The 20,280-nt window shown below is 44.2% G+C and overlaps 1 protein-coding gene across 1 annotated transcript in view; it reads right to left on the bottom strand.

The window, feature by feature from the left end:
• CCDC18 (coiled-coil domain containing 18) overlaps positions 1-20,280 on the bottom strand; it is a 2,776,331-nt gene that overhangs the window by 2,604,444 nt on the left and 151,607 nt on the right. The window contains exon 3 of the mRNA XM_044086821.1: positions 11,105-11,208. Coding sequence (XP_043942756.1) covers positions 11,105-11,208 — 104 coding nt within the window. The remainder of the gene's footprint in view (positions 1-11,104; positions 11,209-20,280) is intronic.

The following is a 20,280-nucleotide window of genomic DNA, read 5'->3' as shown; positions in this document are numbered from 1 at the left end:
TCCCCCCATTAGGGATTTCTCAATAGCAACCACCTTTTTGGTTGCATGTTACTCCAAGCATTTTTCAAGGCAGTACACGGATTTACATGCTGACACTTGCAGCTGTTTTCAACATCATGCTCCTTCCTGAAACTGTAAAGACAATGCCAACATGTTTTAGAAGTACTGTGGCATTCAACATGGACATTTAATGTTCTAATGTTGGGGCATATGAACACAGGACTTCATCAACATGAAGGATTGTGATCCAAACACTGAGAATCAAAAAAGAACTGGCTAATTCAAGGGATGCACACACTTATGTAGCCTGTGTGTGTTTTAACAAAATGCACAGTGACAAGGGTGAGAGGATAACCTCAAATATGAGAATATTTCAAGTTACTTTGTTTGAATTCTGAATGAGGAGAAGATAAAACTTTCTAAGGATCTATCAAAGATGGTCCTCGATGTGAGAAATTAAGTTCAAAGAAGAGATAGGAAGGCTTTCATCTTTTCTAGAAGCAAAAAAAGGTGAAAGCAGAAACCTTGGCTTAAGTCTGAAACAGTGAAAACAGCCCAGTATCTCATGAATCATTTCAGTGGTAGGATCTAACGGTTCTAAGACGTGGTATAATGTAACCATTTTGAGAACCACTTATCAACTCTGAGCGTTCCTGAGACAGATGGAAACACAGAGCCTTCCCCAACACACACACACACACACACCATGAACAGCCCTAGATGATAAAAGCTGTTGTCAGTAGAGTTAACATCTTCGGCTGTCCAGTGAAGCATGACAGTATAACATTTAAGAGTTTCCCTCATTCTATAAATGGGCTTTTTCACCTTGGGACTGGCTTGCCCTGGAAGAAAGAGGGGTGGGTACTGATGGAAAATCAAAGGTTTTCCATGATAGTGAGATCCTGCTTTCTCTTCAAGAGGTCATTCACCAGGCCCTGTGAAGCCTACACAAGTAGGTCCTAACATTGCAGAGGATGTACAGGGGCAACTGTACAGGCCATTATGTGCTGGCACATGACTGCGCCTGCTGTCTAATATTTCAGTATATATCAGTATATTCAAATTTACATCAGGACATATACCAGCCTACTATGAAAGCTGTAGAGAGAGTTTTGATCATTGATGTCCTGAACTCAAACTTAGAGGGACTGAAAGTTTTTCTAGTATATGATCAACTAGGGTGCAATCGAGTTTGGACAGATTAGACAAAGATAAGCAATCTACACCCAGGTATTAGAGAGACAAACATTCTCTTACCTATCTGGCAGGGCAAGGTGGCAACTGACCACAGCAATCCCACAGGAGTATAGGATGCATGGCAAAGATTTCACTGTATTCAACCAGGAGCTTATAGAATACATGCTCTTTCTTGAAATGTAGAGAAGTAACTCTGGGTGCTTTTATATTGCATATGAGGCTCCTGGTGAAAGGCTCCATAAAAGGGAATGACCCAAGGCTCCTACTTCTTCCTTAAATACTCAAAAAGGCACTTCTTTGCAAAGTAGTGGGAGACAAAGGTCAACCTATGCTAGATTTTTGCAGTCTCAAGTTCGTTCCACAAGAGATATAATCTGGTGGGAAGCTGTGAGCATGTGAGACTCATTTTACCTGTCTCTGAGAAAATGGCCACCAGTTCCTCATACACCTCACATGAAGTTGAATGGAAGTGATACCACTGCCCCACCCAAGGTCTACAAGGAAAGTGCTCATGTAGTGATGGTGTGCACAGAGTCAAAGATGAAACCTAATACTACTGGGAGTCAGAGTGCAAGTGTTCAGGGATATGCCAACCAATGGTGGAGTGGAGATTTCAAATGTCTGCTCTGGGCTTGGTGTTCCCATCAGGCCAGGTTTTCTAAGGATTTTTCCAGTACTCACATGGACAGGTCCCATTAGGCTTCAGAAAACTGTCTGAATCCTATGGCCTGAATGACAGTATCTGCTGGATCTTCCCCAACCTGGCTATCAAGCCCTGCAGGACCTGGAGGAAAACAAGAGAAGTAAAGTCCATAATCCCAACAAAAGACAGCCAAATTACTTAAGGGGTAGTTCCCAGGTATCATGCCAGTTGCAGCTGTTCTCCAGCTAATTGACGAGAGGATAAGCAACATGTACACCTTAAGAAAGCTAACATAGCAGACAGTGATCACTTCCTTTAGGCTCTTTATCATTTACCAAGGAGAGTGGGTGCAAACCAGAACCCTTGCTAGCTAATGGCAAGGTCAGAGCAAGTAAGGAACTCTTAAGGTAGTTTCAGTGATGGACATATCTCCTGAATGAACAAGGTCTGCACTCCAAATTTTTAGCCACTTTCATGATGCTCAAGCAAGGGTCTGGGCTTTTCAAAGGATCCTGCTATTGATCTCTTCATCATTCATTTTCAAATGCTGCCATTTTCTAGGTAGAAAGACTGGCCAGAAGTTTCCTCTTCTTCCTTTATCTAAAAATGGATGAATGGCTGGTGCTTACAACTATATTTCATGACATGCTCTCCTTTAGACAATAAGCACAACACTGGTGCAGATTTTGACTCATCTACTGGCCACACAAACACTATGAAAGGTTCAATCATTTAGGAATCTAATATGGAAAAATTTGCATGGCATATACATTTGAGATTTTGCTCCTGGCATAAGTGGCAAAAAAGAAGTACCAGACTCAGGGGCTATGCATGCTTTCCTAATGAGGTACATTATACAGTAGTATGTGACAGTATAGAGAAACGTGCTAGTACCCAATGAAGGAAGGATCCCACTATTAAATGAGGTAGCCGAGTTACAACAGGGTCAGCCATAAGGTTTTCATATAAACATTTTTATTCCTCCTTCACCTGTAAAACATTTTCTCCTCTTAAGCAAGTGGTTGTGAATTAGGCTACTACAGAAATATGAAAATCCTTAAAAGAAGGAAGGAACGGATACTGATTTAAGCGTGCTAAGCTTTAATAGTTAAATACATCTTTTCTTCAGGGAGGATTACTTACTGGTAACGCCCATAAATGATCCTTCATCAAATTTAGTGTCTCACCAAGACAGACTATCTTTGGAAAAGAGTCGGAAGAAAGGGATTCCTTCAACCCCAGTTAGTACAAAAAGTAAACATGGTAGTAATTTAGCTTGAATATGCAATAACTTCTGCTTCTTATGAATTAGAAGAATTAAAGTCAGCAGCACTTTCCTGTTTATGAACCATCAGTCCTTGACGTGTAATGCCTTGGACACAGCTATGTTAAGTAGGAAGAAACACAAAATACTCCTTGGCACATTTAGACCAATTAGTAGCAAAACAGGAATAATACTGGATGTCCTGGAACTGCCATCCTAACATCAGATGCCCTAAAGCCACACAGCCAGACATAAGGCATCCTGGCCCTCTGACTCAAAGCTGTCTGTGAAACTGGCATATGCCCCAGAGAATCCACTGAAGGAAAAACTGAAATATAGGGAGCCTCCAAACTCAAAAGATGGAAGAGCTGAACAGCTAGGTATTAATATTCAAATCTGGGATGGATTTTCCAAGGTTCCAGCATCAGGGAGCATTTTAACAGTGATAGAAATCCAACCGTCTTGCTCTAGCACTTCATCTTCCAGAACCTTGCTGAGACAGTGAGGTAGTGAGAAGAACATGGCACTGAGACTATACTTCAGTCTGTGGCATGAAGCAATGAATCCTAACATACCCAGTAAGCGAAAGAGTAGTCTCACTCAAAAGAACAGAAAAAGAAAAAAAAGAAAAACAGCTTGGGAACTTCTATTAACTTCTGACTTCTTAATTTTATAAGCAACTTCTGAACTGCAAATTTTCTTTAAAAGGTTTTTTTTTTTTTTTTTATCTTAAATGCTAAACTTTTCACAGCGGATAACGAATACATTTTTACCTTTGTAAATTCCTAATTTCTTTGGTTAAAGTGTGAGGTTGCATTTAACAGACTTATCACAGATGTAACAATTGTGATTCTATCTTAACTGTAAAGTCCACTGTGTTAATTATTCTGTTTTGGAAGAATCTGACACTAGTAAAAGCACCTGCTGGTAATTTTCTCTTGGGACATAATTAGCAAAAGCACAAAATCATAATCTCTTGACAAAATATATAGAAAAAGGAAGCGTGCACTTTCCACTTTTAAAGACCGAGACCTAGGAGTAACAAACAAGCCAGCTAAACAATGCACAATGAATGTTCACTTCAGGTGGCAAAAGAAAGAAAGAACTGCACAAGACTTGTGACACTATCTTTTACAGTCTGACTCTCTTTTATGGGTCACTGCTTGAGTCTGCATTCATACATTCCCAACAGCATCAACTGCTGAAATAAGCTTGGACTAGGAAGTTAGAATCCACCCCCGCTATTTCCCATTTCTATTAAAAATTCTTGCAGCAAATCATCCATATGATGAATATCTATTTTCTGTTAAAGCTGTACATTAAGTACTTTTAAGGACGTCAAAATCAGTATACTTTTTCTGGCAGCACCCATTTTCTTAGTGTGACAACTTGCTCTAGTATGGGCTTTACTGACAGAAGTGGACTTTACCAGGACTTAGAAGCTCTATGCCTCTTGTGTCAGACCTCACTATGGCCCCAAATGGTTGAATAATCATCAAACATGTCTACCTTATTGGGCATTAGTGCTTACATGAACGTGCATGTGTGTGTCAGCCTCTGTATGGATGTATACAAGCACAAATAACTTATGATACATACAATTTTAATCTTAATAAAATGATAAAGTACAGTGCCAGTAGGCTTTAACTTTTACTTATGTACTTACCATAACTTCAGATGTATGGGATCCATCTCGCCTACATTCTGTACTGATGGGTTTGGAGCCGATCCTCGGCTCCGACTCGGCACGCTATACTATAGAATGAAGTCTCTTATTGGCTGAGCTATCCCACATCCCAGGATGCACCACCACTGCTTCCCCAGATCTTGTTTGTCCGCACACATGCACACACACAGACTGTTGATATAATATTGCCAGGTGTTTCAGAGAGGAAACAGTTGAACTTGGACCGTCCGGTCTCTTCTGATCTCCAAGGCAGGGGGGAAGGAGGGTGGGTTATTAGGAATGTAGGCGAGATGGATCCCATACATCTGAAGTTATGGTAAGTACATAACTAAAAGATGTAATGTGATCCTATCTCGCCTACATTCTGTACTGATGGGACAGCGTCCCTGGCACCTGATTCCTGGGTGGCTCACTGGAAAACACTCCTGAGAACTGTGGAACCGAAGGAAGCTCGCCCCCGAGATGCCAAGTCCAATTTGTAATGAGAAATAAAGGTGTGAGGAGAAGACCACGTAGCCACCGCACAAATGTCACTAATAGCAAGCTTGGAATGAAAGGCTGCCAAAGTAGCCATAGCCCTGGTAGAATGAGCTTTCACTGTAGCTATAAGCTCTTTGTTAGAAATGAAGTAAGTATGACTGATACAGTCTCTGATCCACTTGGCAATAGTGACTTTCGTGACGGCTTTGCCCAATTTATCGTCCGAAAAGGACACAAACAACTGATCTGCTTTGCGTGTTTGGTGCGTCCTATCCAAATAGAAGCGTAATTGTCTGTGGACATCTAAGGTGTGAAAGATATACTCCGCTCTGTTTGAATACTTCGGGAAGAAAACTGGAAGTTCCAGTGATTGCTGCAGACAAAAAGTAGAACAAACCTTAGGAACAAAGGATGGGTTCGGTCTGAGGGATACTCTATCCTTGTGAAAAAACAGATATGGTGGTTTGATACATAGGGCTTGAAGTTCTGAAACTCGCCTGGCTGATGTAATTGCAACTAATAAAGCAGTCTTCCAAGAAAGAAATTTTAAGTCACAAGTTGCTGCCGGTTCAAAGGGGGAAGAGGTTAAAGCACCTAACACCACATTAAGGTCCCACGGTGGAGCGGGATGAGATATCGGGGGCCGTAGCAGCCCAGCACCTTTCATGAAGGCTTTACACAACTTGTTGCTCATCAAAGGTGGTTCTATGCTCCCGTGAAAATTGGAAATAGCCGCCAATTGAACTTTGATGGTAGAGACCGAACAACCTTGGTTGAACAGAGAAGCTAAAAACTTCAGAACCTCTGACACCGGGGCTGTCATGGGGTCTAAGCCCCGGAGTTGGGCCCAAATAGCAAATCTCTTCCATTTGCTGCTATACATTTTCTTAGTAGAAGTCTTGTGGGCTGAGGACAAGATATGTATGACTTCCGGGTCCAAAGCATGGTTCCTGACTATGGTCGGAAGAGGAGGAGCCAAGCTGCTAACTTGAACGAGTGGAAGGACTGATGTAGTTGTCCCGACTGATGGGTCAAGAGATCCGGAACTTGGTCCAGGAACCATGGACCGTCCAATGCATATTTGCGAAGAAAGGGAAACCAGACTTGACAAGGCCAGTATAGGGCAACCAGAATCATTTTGCTCTCCAAGCGAATCGCCTTCTGGATCACCTTGGGAAGAAGGGGAACCGGTGGAAAGGCGCATAGCAGACCGGTGGGCCAAGCTTGGACTAGGGCGTCCTTGGGAATCTCCCCCGGAACTGGGGTGAGAGAGAAGAACTGTTGGCATTTCGTGTTGAGGGGGGTTGCGGAAAGGTCACAACAAGGAGTTCCCCATCTCCTGAAAATCTGAGTTACCACTCTGTCGTTTAGAGACCACTCGTTAAGGGAGAGAATAGTTCTGCTCAATTTGTCGGCTATCACATTGGATCTCCCTGGAATGTGTGTTGCTACCAGAAAACGTTTGGTTGCAATCGCCCAATCCCATACCTTCATGGCCTCTCTGCAAAGGGGGTAGGATCTGGTCCCTCCTTGCTTGTTCAGGTACCAGACCACCGACATGTTGTCGGACTGAATGGCAATCGTGCCCCGGGGGAGGTAAATGTGTAGTGCTTGCAACGATAGAAGCACTGCCCTCATTTCCAGTATGTTGATGTGGAGGAGACTCTCGTCGGAGTGCCACTTGCCTTGGACTGACCTGCCCAGGTAATGTCCCCCCCCCACCCTGTCTGGGAGGCGTCCGTAGTCAATGTGGCCACTGGGGGTGGTGGAACGAAGGGTCGCACCTGATCCAGGTTGGAGGAAAAAAGCCACCAACGAAGGTCCTGTTTGCACGTCTCTGTGATCAGAATGTGGTGACTGAGTGGGAGATCCTGATAAGACCAGTGGACTGACAGGAGCCACTGGAGAATCCTCATATGTAACCTTGCTAAGGGGACTAGGAGAACGGTGGCCGACATGGAACCTAGCAGTTGTAGGACCACTCTCGCTGGGGCTCGATGTCTGAGGAGCAAAGCTCGAACTTGAGACTGTAGTGTTTCTATCCTCTCTGCAGGAAGATAGACTCGCATTTGCTTTGAGTCTATCTCTGCTCCGATAAACCGAATGCGCTGAGATGGCAGCAACACGGACTTTGTCCAACTGAAGGTGATTCCTAGGGAGTTGCCTAGAGATATAGTGGCTGCTAGATTTTGCAAGAGTAGACGCCTGGAGGTGGCAGTTAGGAGCCAGTCGTCTAGGTATGGAAACACTTGGAATCCTAGACTTCTCAGGTGAGCAGTCACCACCGCCAAACATTTGGTGAACACCGTGGGGGTTGTGGTGAGACCAAAGGGCAGTGCACGGAACTGAAAATGACTGTCTCCCAGGCTGAAGCGCAAGTGTCTCCTGGACGCCTGATCTATCAGGATGTGATAATAGGCGTCCTTGAGATCTATAGAGCACATCCAAACACCTTCCTCCAGCAGCAGGAGAATGGATAGCAAGGTGACCATCCAGAACTTGGACTTTTTCACTGATCGATTTAGCTTGCTGAGATCCAAAATGGGCCTCAAGTCCCCGGTCTTTTTTGGCACCAAAAAGAATCTTGAGTAAGTCCCTAATCCGGTCTGGCCTGCGGGGACAGGTTGGATGACTCCTTTTTGAAGCAGCTTTGATATTTCGATGGCTGTAAGATCCCGTTGACTGGGTGGCGGGCCCAGGATTCTTTGGGATGGAGGGGGGGGGTTGAGAAAAAGGGATGGTGTAACCTCCGGCAATGATTCGGAGCACCGGTCCTGAGTGATACTCTCCCAGGCCTTTAGGTGCTTCAAAAAACGACCCCCGACTGGCTCCGGAGCTGCACAGTCGGGCACTCCTTCAGGGATGCTGGAAGGTTGAGGAGCCACAAAAGGACTCGCGGTCTCCAGTGTTGCGGGGGCATCCGCCGCCTCTGGGAACGGCGTCTTCCTGAAAAATTTCCCCCTCCTCTGCCTCTAGAAGGGGGATCGCTCTGCTGCGAAGAGTAAGGCTTTTGAGATTTACGGAACCACATCTCCCCCCCCCTCTTCTAGCCTTGGGATAAGGCCTGAAGGGAGTGGAAAACCGTGCCCCTACGGCAGTTAAAGTCTTACCCTCTTGTTCGCAGTGAGTCAAGCTGTCCTTTACCTTGGGTCCAAACAGAGAGGACCCATCAAAGGGAGCGTCGGCAAAGGAAGACTTAAAGGCCTCCGCAAAATGACACAGGCGGAGCCAGGCTTGTCTCCGTGAGCAACGCCTGTTCCCGCTCTGCTCGCCTCGGCTGCATATGAAATGAGCCTCATGGACGAGTTCGATAACGATGATAGGGTAGCCAGCTGAGAGTTAACCGTCTGGGCCAACTGCTCAGATAAGTTACCAGAGAGGGTATCTGAAAGTTCCTTGACCAGATCCCTCTGAAGTCTGGTGAAGTCGTCAAATAATTCAGAGACCTTAAAGTAAAGGTTGCTGAAGTAAGGCGCTTCCGTGCCGATCCATGCTCCTAGACTCTTTATTAGGAGGATGGACGGACGTTGAAGCCTCTGCCACATCTTGTTGGGTAGCAGATGCCACCACCAGGGCATCTACAGCCACACCTTTGGAGAAAATCCTTTTCAGGGGTGCTGAGAGAAATTTATTGGGGAGCTGGCACGGTTCCACAGAATCCGGGTGTTCCCACCCTTGAGAGATCAAATCCAGGAGCTCATCAAGGCGGAGACACCCAGGAGGCGGAGGGCTGAGCCGAAGGCCTTGAGGAATACCGACTCCTCAGCGGAAGGGGTTTGGACTGCCAGTCGCCTCGTTGCTTCAGGATCTCCAAAATGTCCAAAGGAGACATCATCCGAGGATGACTTGGGGACCCCTCCGCATCATCGAGGTCGGTGTCGAGGTGAGAGACTCGTCAGGGAGTCGGCGTGCTTCCTCTTGCACTGTCTCTTCCTCGGAGGTTCCTCCAAAGAGCGGAGGGACCTTCAGGAAGGAGGAACCCCGATGGGGGTGGCCTCAGGCCCCAGGGCTCCACTGTCTTGAGACAGGGGGACTACAAAGGAACCAGTCTCCGTGCCAAGGGAAGGTGACGGTGAGATGGTGGAGGTGGCCAAAGAAGATTTGGCCAAAGCACTCCTCATGGCCCTGAAGGCGGGACCCCCAGAGTCCTGGGAAGGTCCAACCCCCAAGGCCACAACAGTAGATGGCACTCCCACAGCCGACGCACCGAGAGGGAGGCTCAGAACCGAAAATATCGGTCCCGAAGCGTCACCCCCGGGGCTGACAGAGGAGGTCCGTGTACCGAACTCCGACCCGAAAAGGCGGGGTTAGAGTAAGGGTCGGAACCGACCTGAAAACCTCCACAGGCTCCACCAGCACAGACTCCAACGGCGCCAAGGCTGTTGTAGGAGGAACCAAGACAACAGGGTGGGCAACCGGCTCCGGAGCCGACTGGGCTGGAGCCGTAACCAACTGTTGAAAGACCGGAGACTGAAACAGCCTTTGAAGCACCCTGTCTATGTCCGAATCTGACATTCTCGAATACCGAGAAGAGATCGAACGAGCTCGAGTCGACTTCTCCGCTGGTTCCGAAGGACTGGGGGACTGGCTCCGAATAGTCTCGATAAATATCGGTGCCGAGGGAGACTCCACAACCATTGCAATTTCCCTCGGAGCCGAAGAGGACTTCGGCGCCGAAGGGGAAGAGTCTGAGCGGGAAACTCTCATCGGCTCCGAAGACAGTGGAGCCGATGAAGGTGACCCGCCTCTCGAAGCTCTAGCCATCGACTCCGAAGCCAGAGGAGTCTAGGCTGGAGGCATCGAGGCAGACCGTTCCGACCTCGGCTCCGAAGTCCGTGGAGCCGACGGAGAAGCCTGCCGAGATTTCTTTGTAGCCGGTTCCGACGGGCTGGTCGGAGCCGACGATTTCTTCTTCTTTGAAGGTGAAGAGGAAGAAGATAAAGCCTCCTCAAAGGAAGGGGTGATAAGCCCTTTTAAAATCAATTTATTTTTCCTCTCAGAGGACACGGGAGGAAAAAGCGTGACAAACGCTGCATGACTCTTGAAGATGCTTAGGGCCTAAACAATAAACGCACAAGGAGTGGTCGTCCGTAATGGACATTTTGTAACTGCATTTAGAGCATTTTTTGAATCCTGAAGGTCTGTGCTCTTTCGACATGTTGACACACAAATCACTACCACAGAAAAAATTCTTTTAAATACAATAATAACAGAAGTACGTAAACTGAGGACAAGGCCCCTCTAACTTAAACGGGATCCAAAACTAGACAACTCTATCACAGAAAGACTCACACAAAGAGCTTTAACAACGCGCGAGGGCAAGGCCCCTCTAACTTAAATGGGATCCTTTCCCTCAAACTAAGACAATTTACTACAAAAAAAAAGTCAAATCTCAGTCACACAACAACGAATAGCTGTTAAAATAGCTTTTGGGTAGATAAGAGAAAATTTCTGACAGAAATTTTTAAGTAATAAGCACTTAGCACAGCCAAGTCCGAGACCATGTCTTTGCTGTAGAAGTGGCAAACGAGATCTGGGGAAGCAGTGGTGGTGCATCCTGGGATGTGGGATAGCTCAGCCAATAAGAGACTTTGTTCTATAGTATAGCGTGCCGAGTCGGAGCCGAGGATCGGCTCCGAACCCATCAGTACAGAATGCAGGCGAGATAGGATCACATTACATCAAACATTCATACACAATATGCAAGTCGTGCAGAACATATACAGGACCAAGGTAGATAAATGCTGTAGAAAGGGTACAGTCAGAAAATGAATCATAAAGAGCACTGGTCAATAGCGTACTACAAACAGCAGATGAAAATCAAACTACATACCTAAGATCTGCAATAACTGATTTATCTGTAGCAGTGTCAGCATTTCCACTTGCAGATATGTTTTCTTGCGGACAGCTGGCATGATTCAGTTTTGCTGATGTTCTCTGAAATAAATACATAATAGTATTTTAAGCTACATGCAAGAAAAATAACAGGCATACCACATCACTTGGGATCAACAAGAAGGCCTTTGGCAGTAGGTAACTTGAGATTTCCACTTGTGAAATCACCAGCTCAGGGGTGTTTATGCTCCTGGTGGAGCACATCATGATTCCATGGAACAGGTCAGGAAGGTGGGCTTAATATCAGAGCTCCACAGTTCTGGCCTTGTGCTCTAAGCAAGGCACATAAACACCAACATATAAGAATGTAAAATTATATACTAAGTGAGCTTACAAATAAGAATAACTGAAGAAATGAATGATTAAAGAAATCAGGGACTTACGCTGGATGGGCAAGGTGTTTTAACTCAGGCAATGTAATTATGGTGAAACACAAAAGTTATCAGAAAAAAAATAATTCTGTTATCAAATATAATGTGTTGATGGATGCAGTGGTTACTTTAGTAAAAAGACACTGGATCTTCAACTCAAAGATGAATTAAGAATTGTCATTTCTTACGAGAGAGGAAAAATGAAGGATACGGTAGAATATAGTTACTTTAAATGCAGTACTGTACCTATACAAAGAACATTAATGCCACAAGGAGTTTTTCCATGGGGCTGAGAAGGTACAGTATATAGATTTACTTGAGGTTTAAATATAAGGCGATAAACATCTCTGTTTGTGTCTTTCGGCTTTTCCCGGTTAGGGGTCGCCACAGCGGAACTCCAGTCCGCTAATGATTGGTAGTTGATTTTTACGTGCAGAGTTACCAGCCCTGATGCACAACCTTCAACGAAGGTACGCCCTTTCACGCATGTCTCCACGCAGAAGACGTTCTAGCTGAGAATCGAACCGGACAGCGTCTTACAGTGAGGCAACAACGCTACCGCAGCACCACCACCGCGGCTCTAAGGACCAATATACATCTAATATATGAAATCAGTAAATTGATTAAAAATTTGGATAGGCTGTGAGATAGTGGTCAGACAAAAAGGAAATTAAAATTAGATTCCAAGAGCATATTAATGTTATAATACACATGCCAGAATTCAGCAGAAGAACATGTGCTAACCAAATGTGATAAAGGTTTGTTTTTTCAAAAAGGAAACGTGTGGGGTGATGGGAAAAGTGAAGAAACAACTGGAAGAGATTTACTCAGGATGGAAGCTGAATTAACTTTATAATTTCAGCTCTTGTGTCATTCAGGCATGACTATTCAGTTAAAAAGGAGAATGCTGACTAACCGATTAAGTGACTGCAATGGATGTATTAATGTGTCTGTATTGTAGCACATATTTGCACTTTTTTTCCTTCCTTTTTTTTTTCTTTTGGATGTCGAGACCATGACGGTATAGTATTACTGAAAATGCTAGACCGTAACAAAGATTCATAGTTTGCAACTTGGTGGTGTATTTTTCAATATACTACAATTGGGTAAGAGCTTACCATAACTGTAGATATTTGAATAGATCACTGTTGCAGTTAATCTAGACAGATGGGATGTATCCCACCAAGGCTATCTTATGTTCAGCCAGTATACCAAAGCTTAGGTCTGTCTTCCTCACACAATGCATGTCCAAGCCTTAAGACCTAGCATGAAGAGTACATGCTGATACTTAGACATACGAGTGAGAAAAATTTCAGTACTTTCTTGCCACACACGCACACTGAGGCTGACATAAAAAGAGGAGAGACTAGTACAAAAAGATGGAGGAACTGATAGCAAATCGGGATTCTATCTTGGTCAAAATAGAAGAGAGGATGGAGGAAGGGGTGCATATAAAGTAACAATGATCTATTCGAACATCTACTGTTATGGTAACCTCTTCCACAACCGTACCATGTTCACCTTTATATTACTACTGCATTAATGCTGACAGATGAGATGATTTCTACAACATTTATGTAAACTAGGATGGGAAAGAGATATAGACCCGATGTGCACTAACACTGGATGCATGGTTCTGGCAAATCCTGTCCTTGCTCTACAAAAAGGCATCAATTTTGTAATGCATGGGTAAAGATGTGAATGGAAGACCAAATAGCTGCCTCCAAAACAGATGTGGAATCAAGAGAAGCCATATTTTCATGGAAATTTAAAAAAAAGGAAATGGAAGGGAATTTTGCCTGGATATGGTCTGCTTACATATTGGAAGGCCTAGTTTTTTTCTTCAAAAGAAATAAACCAAACAAAGATTTTTTTAATATATCTAGTTTTGTCCAAATACAATCTTAGTTTTGTGTGTGTGTAGATATAGCATATTTTCACCCTTGTTTTGAGGGTTAGGAAAAAAACGCAGGAAGATAAACAGATTGGCTCAGAGAGATCACTGACCACCTTAGGCTTAAAGGATGGGAAGTTCTAGGGGACACCCTGTCATTGTGGAAAACCAGATAGAGTGGAATAGACATCAGGGCTTGCAACTGAGAAATCACTTTTTGCAGAGGTTAAAGCTACCAGAAGAACTGCTTTCCATGTTCAAAATTTTAGGGTTGCAGGAGAAGCTGGTTCAAGAGGCAGTAGAGCTAATTTCTCAAGAATATAATTCAGGCCGCAGGGAGGAGTAAAGTACAGTTGTTCAAGTAAATTTACCATAACAAAAATGTTAATGGTGTTTGAATAGGTAACTGTCACAGTAGCTTAAGTTATATGGGACCCATCCTGACAAAAATTAGATGAGTCAACAGCTTCCAAAATTTTAAGACACGTTCCACTTGCCCTAAATGCTGAAGGGCTCAAGGAAAGCTGTATAAAATCAGTGGTTAGACGATCAAACCTTCAGAGCGTTCTGGCTTCAGAAGAACGGAGGTTAGAACACTGACAGGTACGTGTTATGAGAAAAGGAAATAAAGTCCACACCCCGGCAGAAAAAAAAAATAGGGGGAGGGGTGCTTGCACTGCAACAGTGATCTATTTAAACAGCTACTGTTGCACCAAGTTTACTTGCACAATTGTACTATGCTCACCATTAGATGACTACTGCAGTAGCCTGTGCTTTATAGAATTAACACCAGTGCTTAGAAAGAGGAGGAGGAGGAGCTAGAAGGATAAGAACTTAGGAGTGCTGCAAGCATAACTTGGCCCAAGAGAAGGAAACCAGTTTGTAGAACTTGGTAAATTTGTTCACAGAAGACCAAGTTGCTGCCTCTAGAATATTTCTAGAGTCAATCTCTTTCCAAAAAGAGCCATAGAAATAGCCAGAGTCCTGGAAGACCTTATTGACATTGACTGTCTCTTTTCTTGCATTCAATGAAAATAAACATCTGCTTGAAATACATAAAGGTTTTTGTTCTGTCAGTGTAGTAGCTGAATTGCCTTTGAACCTCATGAGTGTACAACATTTTCTCCCGCTTCTTTTTTTTTTGTATGCTTGTTCTGAAAAGGAAGTAGGGAGATGAACTGTGTGGCGTACAATAAACTCTGAAACCACAAAGAAAAAAGACAGGACTGGATTTCATGGTTACCCTAACTTTGTGAAAGACAAAAAAAAGTGCATTACCATAGGGGGTTATAATCCAGACACTCTTCTTGTAGACGTCGCAGCAATAAAAAATATACTGTTTTCCGGGAGAAGAATTTTCAATCAGCTTTGTGATCATGTTCAAAAAGGAAAACTAAGTTTCTCCAGTACAAAATAAGATACCAAGGAAAAGCCACAAGTTTACTGGGTGTACTAATAAATAAAATGCCCTTTCAAAAAAAAAAAAAAAAAACTGGCAGATAAGCAGCGATGGCCAAAAGTTGAATCTTGACAGAAGAATAAGTAAAGTTATGGAGCAATAACTCACACAGATGCAATAGAACCAAAGGTATCTCAGCCTTAAAAGGATCTTGGTTATTGTTTTAGCAACAACTAGAAAATGTCTTACACTACACCACAAGTGATTTTCTAGTAGCAGGTGTTTTTTTTTGGCCTCTGTTAGTACATATTGTTTGCCCTCAGAAAAAAATAGTACCTAAAAAGTATCAAGAATGTATTATCCAGACAGTAAGTAAAAGAAATTAGAAGTTATGTACTTAACATAACTTGGCATCTGTGTTGTCCATTTCCTTTCTTCTTCATGAATGGATCTAGGATCCAATCCTACAATCCGACTCAGATGGATTCACAAGACTTCAGATCCAAATCTCAAGCTCCTCCCTCTACCCATAATGTTCTATTCCATCCCCAACTCCTAAGATCGAATTTGCTGCCATACTGACCACTGTGTTACAAAGACAGACAGAAACGAGACAAATGAGGCTCAAACCAGGAACATGAGGGTTCCTATAACATTTATCGATCCTTTTAGGAATGACAGAGCCAGGGAATGACTGGGAGGGAAGGTGAAGAAGAATGAAAATTGACAAGACAGATGCCAAGTTATGCTAAGTAAATGATTTCTAAGTCCGATGTCCTTTTCATTCTACCTCACAAATGGGCCAGAGTCCCCAGCTACGTAATTCTCAGAAGGCCCACAAGAAAGGACATGCCGGAACACTGTTGAACCAAAGGAAGCTCTGCTTCTGGAGACAATGCCGAATTTGTAATGTGTAACAAAGGTACAAGTCTATGACCAAGTGGCTGCAGTGCCTGGACTGTCTTAATATCACAGGATGTGGAGAAACCATGCAGTCAGTTTGACAGCATGGAGGCTGGAATGTTGAATTCCTATTGGACAAGATAAGAGATTCTGAGTTTGCTCTAGTATCCATGTAGGATATTTCAAGTGAGACCAGAGGAAGGGGAAACCATACCTGTCGAGATAAGAAGGGTGCAATGAGGATGAATGAGATTTTCAGCCTGCTTGGTTTCTGTAGAAACTTTGTGATCAGCAGAAGAGGGGGGTAAGCATAGAGGAGATCGGGGGGGCCAGTCGTGAATCAAAGCATTCCTCGGTGACTCCCATGGATGGGGGATAAAAGCTAAGTACTTGCTGTACTTGTTGCAGGGAGGCGCAAACATGTTGCAGCAAGGCTGGCCCCAGTGGCTGAAGATCATATTCGCTACTGTCAGATTGAGGGACCACTCATGGGGAATCAGGATGGACCTGCTGAGTTTGTCTGCCAGTGTGCTGGTTTTCCCCGGTATGCGTGTTGCAATAGTAAAGCAGTTTGAAAAGACTACCCATTCCCAGACCCTCATGGCCATTCTGCACAATGCATAGGATAGGGTTGCTCCTTGTTTGTTGATGTACCAGACTACTAACATGTAGTCTGTATGCAATGCAATTGTCCCTAGAGTGAGAATGTCCTGAAAGGCTTGCAACATTAGTAGGACTCTCTTATCTCTACAACACTGATATGCAATTTGGTATCCGAGGGGACCAAGTGCCTTGGACCACCTTTCCCATAAAATGATCCCCCCACTCCAGCTGGGCAGCATCCGTGGTCACTGTGGCTACTGGGGGAGGAACAGATAATGGTCTGCCCAGAAAGAGGTCATCTGACTAGAGCCACCAGAGAACATGACATTTGCAAATCAGGGTGAGTTTAATGGGAAATGAAAGAGGCTGATAAAGAATGGAACACTGAACCATCAGTGTCCACTAAAGGATTCACATAAAGAAACTTGCTAGAGGAACTACAAGAATGGCAGCTGACACTGACCCAAGAGCTTGTAACACTAGTCCTGCACCTAACTTCTCAATGATGTGATGTAATGAAGAGGTAATGATTTCACTTGAGTCGCAGTACCCAGTTGAGTTCCTATAAATTTCAGTGTCTGTACAGGAGTCTGCTTCGATTTGGCAAAGTTTATTGTAATGCCTAGGGAGTTGGAGATTTGAAGTAATCCAGAAATGGACAGTCGGGCAATGCTTCAGGAGTGCTGATAGGGCCTATTAGAGGAGGAGTCTATGAAGCCCTGATTTTGCAGACCCCCACTGGCTCTGGGGCAACACCTGCCACTTGAACCTTCTCCTCTGTCTCTGGAGGAAGTATATCCATGAGAGTGCTGAAAAGGTTCCTGAGATTTCGGGAACCACATTTTCTTACCACCTCGCTGGTTCCTAGAGAATGTAGGTTGAGGGGTAGAAAACTTGATTCCGGTGGCAGACAGGGTCTTTCCCTCCAGCTCACTGTGGTCGAGTGCATCTTTCAGTGATGTCTGAACAAGGAAGAGCCATCAAATGGAGCATTAACAGAAGACACATTGAATAGTTCCACAAAGTCGTATAGCCTCATCAAGCACATCTCCTAACCCCCATGCCTGAACCGGCTGCTCTTGAGGTACCCTCCACTGTAAAGGATATCAGCCTCATTGATGATTTGGCAATAGACGAAAGAGTAACCAGTTGAGGAGAAACCTTCTTTAGGTCCCCCGCCGACATGGTCTCAGGAAGAAAGCTCCTTGATCAAATCTCTCTGTAAGTGAGTAAAATGTGCCAGGTAATTTAACGACCTCAGTGCAAAAGTGGCTGAATAGTAAATGTGCTTTCCAAATCTATCACTCTGGACTCGCTGTTTGGTGGATAGACAGAGGAGCTTTGTTCCACTACCTCCTCCTTAGTGGCAGCCTCCACAACCATGGCATCAGCTGGAATTCCCTTGCTCCAGTGAGACTATCTGTAGGGGGGACTAAAAACTTAACCAGGTGCTTAGGGATGTGCTCAACAGTGTCCAGTTTCTTCCGAGCTTGGCAGGAAACCAGGCCAATAAGTTCATCTGTTGGAGCGGGGATCACCCAAGACATAGATGAGCCAATCCCGAAACCCTCCAGGAATACAGATTCCTCAGGAGGAGGAGTTTGGGAGGACCAGACACCTTTCTGTTTGAGGATTTCCAGGATGTTCCTGAAGGGCACGTCAGTGGTGATCGGGGGATCCTTCCCCCTCATCAAAATTGGTGTCCTACATGAGAGACTCAAAAGGGGAGTCTATGCACCTCCTCTTGCATGTTCCTCTCTGAGGTACCTTTTCCACGGGGGTACTCTGGAGAGGTGTTGGAAGAAAAGGGGAATCCCTCTGGGAACATGTGTGGAGGCTTCCTTGAGCTTGCTTGTCCTGAGGAGCAGAAATGAATGACTTGGAGATCGGACCCAATGAGGTGTGAGGGATAGGATCCAAGACAAGGCAGGACGGCTCTCTATGCAAATAGAAAGCCCTTTCTACTACCTGGAAGGCTAAGGGACCCAGGGGAAACCTCTCCCTCCTCCTGAGAGCTGAAGCAGCCAAAGAAGGGAGGTTGGGGCCCATGATCTGAGCCCATCCAAAGAGAATCTGACCCGAGCTGTTCAGGGCCAAGGCACTGAGAGGAACAGAAGTATCAGACAAAGTGGGAACTGAACCCAATCCCTTCGACCCAGTGCCAACCTCTAGGATCCAAGGCCTGCTCTGACCCGAAGGTGTTGGAGCAGGAATGGTCAGGGATACCATCGGAGTCAAGGAATGGAGCTTCCATAGATCTGACACTGAACCTCTCTTGAATCTCGGATCCTGAGACTCTAAAGCCACAGGTCAAATTGGAGGGGGACACAGTAATGGTTGGGCAGATGTGCTCACAGATCTGGTAGGGGGAAGAGTTGGCAGGACCCCCATCTGAATCGGAGCGCTAAGCAATCTCCACATCATCCTGTTCATGTCTGCTTCTGTCAAACTCCTAGAAGACCTAGATGAAGTTGCGGACGTCGGCCTAGAGGGCTTTGTTGGCATTTAACACAACTGGGGAAGCACAGCCAGAGACACTGGCTTCAATGAAGGAATGGGATCTGAGAAAGAAGTGAAAGGAAGGAGAGTAGCAGGAGCAGAGCCATTTGAATCTGAGGGCTCTTGACGATTTTTTTTTAAACACTAACTTGAACTGGATGTTTCAGTAGATTTTAACCTGAAAAGTTGAGAGATATAAGGAAAACAATTTTTAGAACAGAATAGAAATATATAAATGTATACAGAAACTTTGAAAATAAAGAGCCAGTCAAGTACAACAAAGTTGTACAAGAGAAGGGACAGACAACAGTAATTAGAAAAAAGCCCGACACCTGCAAACAGCTAAGGGAGGAGAATTAAGTTTGAAGATAATTATATGAAGAAATTAGAAGAAAACAGTACTAGAATTACCTGAAAAAAGACAAATATATATATATATATATATATATATATATATATATATATATATATATATATATATATACTCTTACTCTCAAGACTGGATCTTTCTTTCCATTTTGCAGCTATGGAGGAAAAGGAGATCTGAGGATTTGTGGCTGGAATATAGCTTAATGAGTAGAGCGAAGAGCACAAAATTTGGATCTGAAATCTTGTAAATGCAGCTGAGTCGGATACAAGGATCGGCTCCTAGACCCATTCATAATGGAAAGGACATCATCAGATATGATATCTGGGTGTATCAAACACCCATGTCTTGTGTGAGTAAATCAGACCCATAAAGAAAGTTATGGTAACTGCCCGGGCCATTTTTTTAAAAAAAATGAAGAGATGCTGCTGCCTGGGGTAAAAGGGTGTACTGGTATTATCTTTGGACAGTACTTCTAGGTCTTTAGAAAAACTTTGTTGATCAGTGGAAAGGCAAAAAGGAACATCCCTGTCGATGGGAGTAGAAAGACATCTGTTTCTTCTCATGACACCTTTCAGTTTCTAGTAACTCTGGTCTTAATAGATGCTTATCGTTACATTCCCATTCTCCAAGATTTCTGCTATGTTTGTGTCTGATTTACATTTTCAGTTTGTTTTACCCTTTGGGTTGTCTACAACTCCCAAGGGTGTTAAGTGACTAACTCCTCTGTAAACCCTTTAACCAAGGGATCCTCAAGCAGAAATTATTCAACTGTCCTGTGACTGGCAGCAAACAGATCCACTGGATGAAGTCCCCATAGATAGATCAATTCCTGGAAAACCACCAAGTACAAACTCTATTCATGAGTGTCTGTCATGGTCCTGCTCAGGTTCTCCACTAGAAGGTTATGTTCTGACAGAATGTATGTAACTTACAAGAATAGACCATGCTGAGTTGCTAATTTACAGGCTACCACAGCTAGTCTCCGAAGGGGGTAGAATCTAGTGTCCCCATATATGTACCACATCACTGTGGTGCTGGCTGTAATTAACAGAAAGGAGAAAGGAATCTCACTTTT

The sequence above is a fragment of the Protopterus annectens genome, chromosome 10.part0 (assembly GCF_019279795.1).
Source record: "Protopterus annectens isolate FY-2018-M chromosome 10.part0, PAN1.0, whole genome shotgun sequence".
Lineage (NCBI taxonomy): Eukaryota > Metazoa > Chordata > Ceratodontiformes > Protopteridae > Protopterus > Protopterus annectens.
This window is presented reverse-complemented; position numbering and strand designations above follow the sequence as displayed.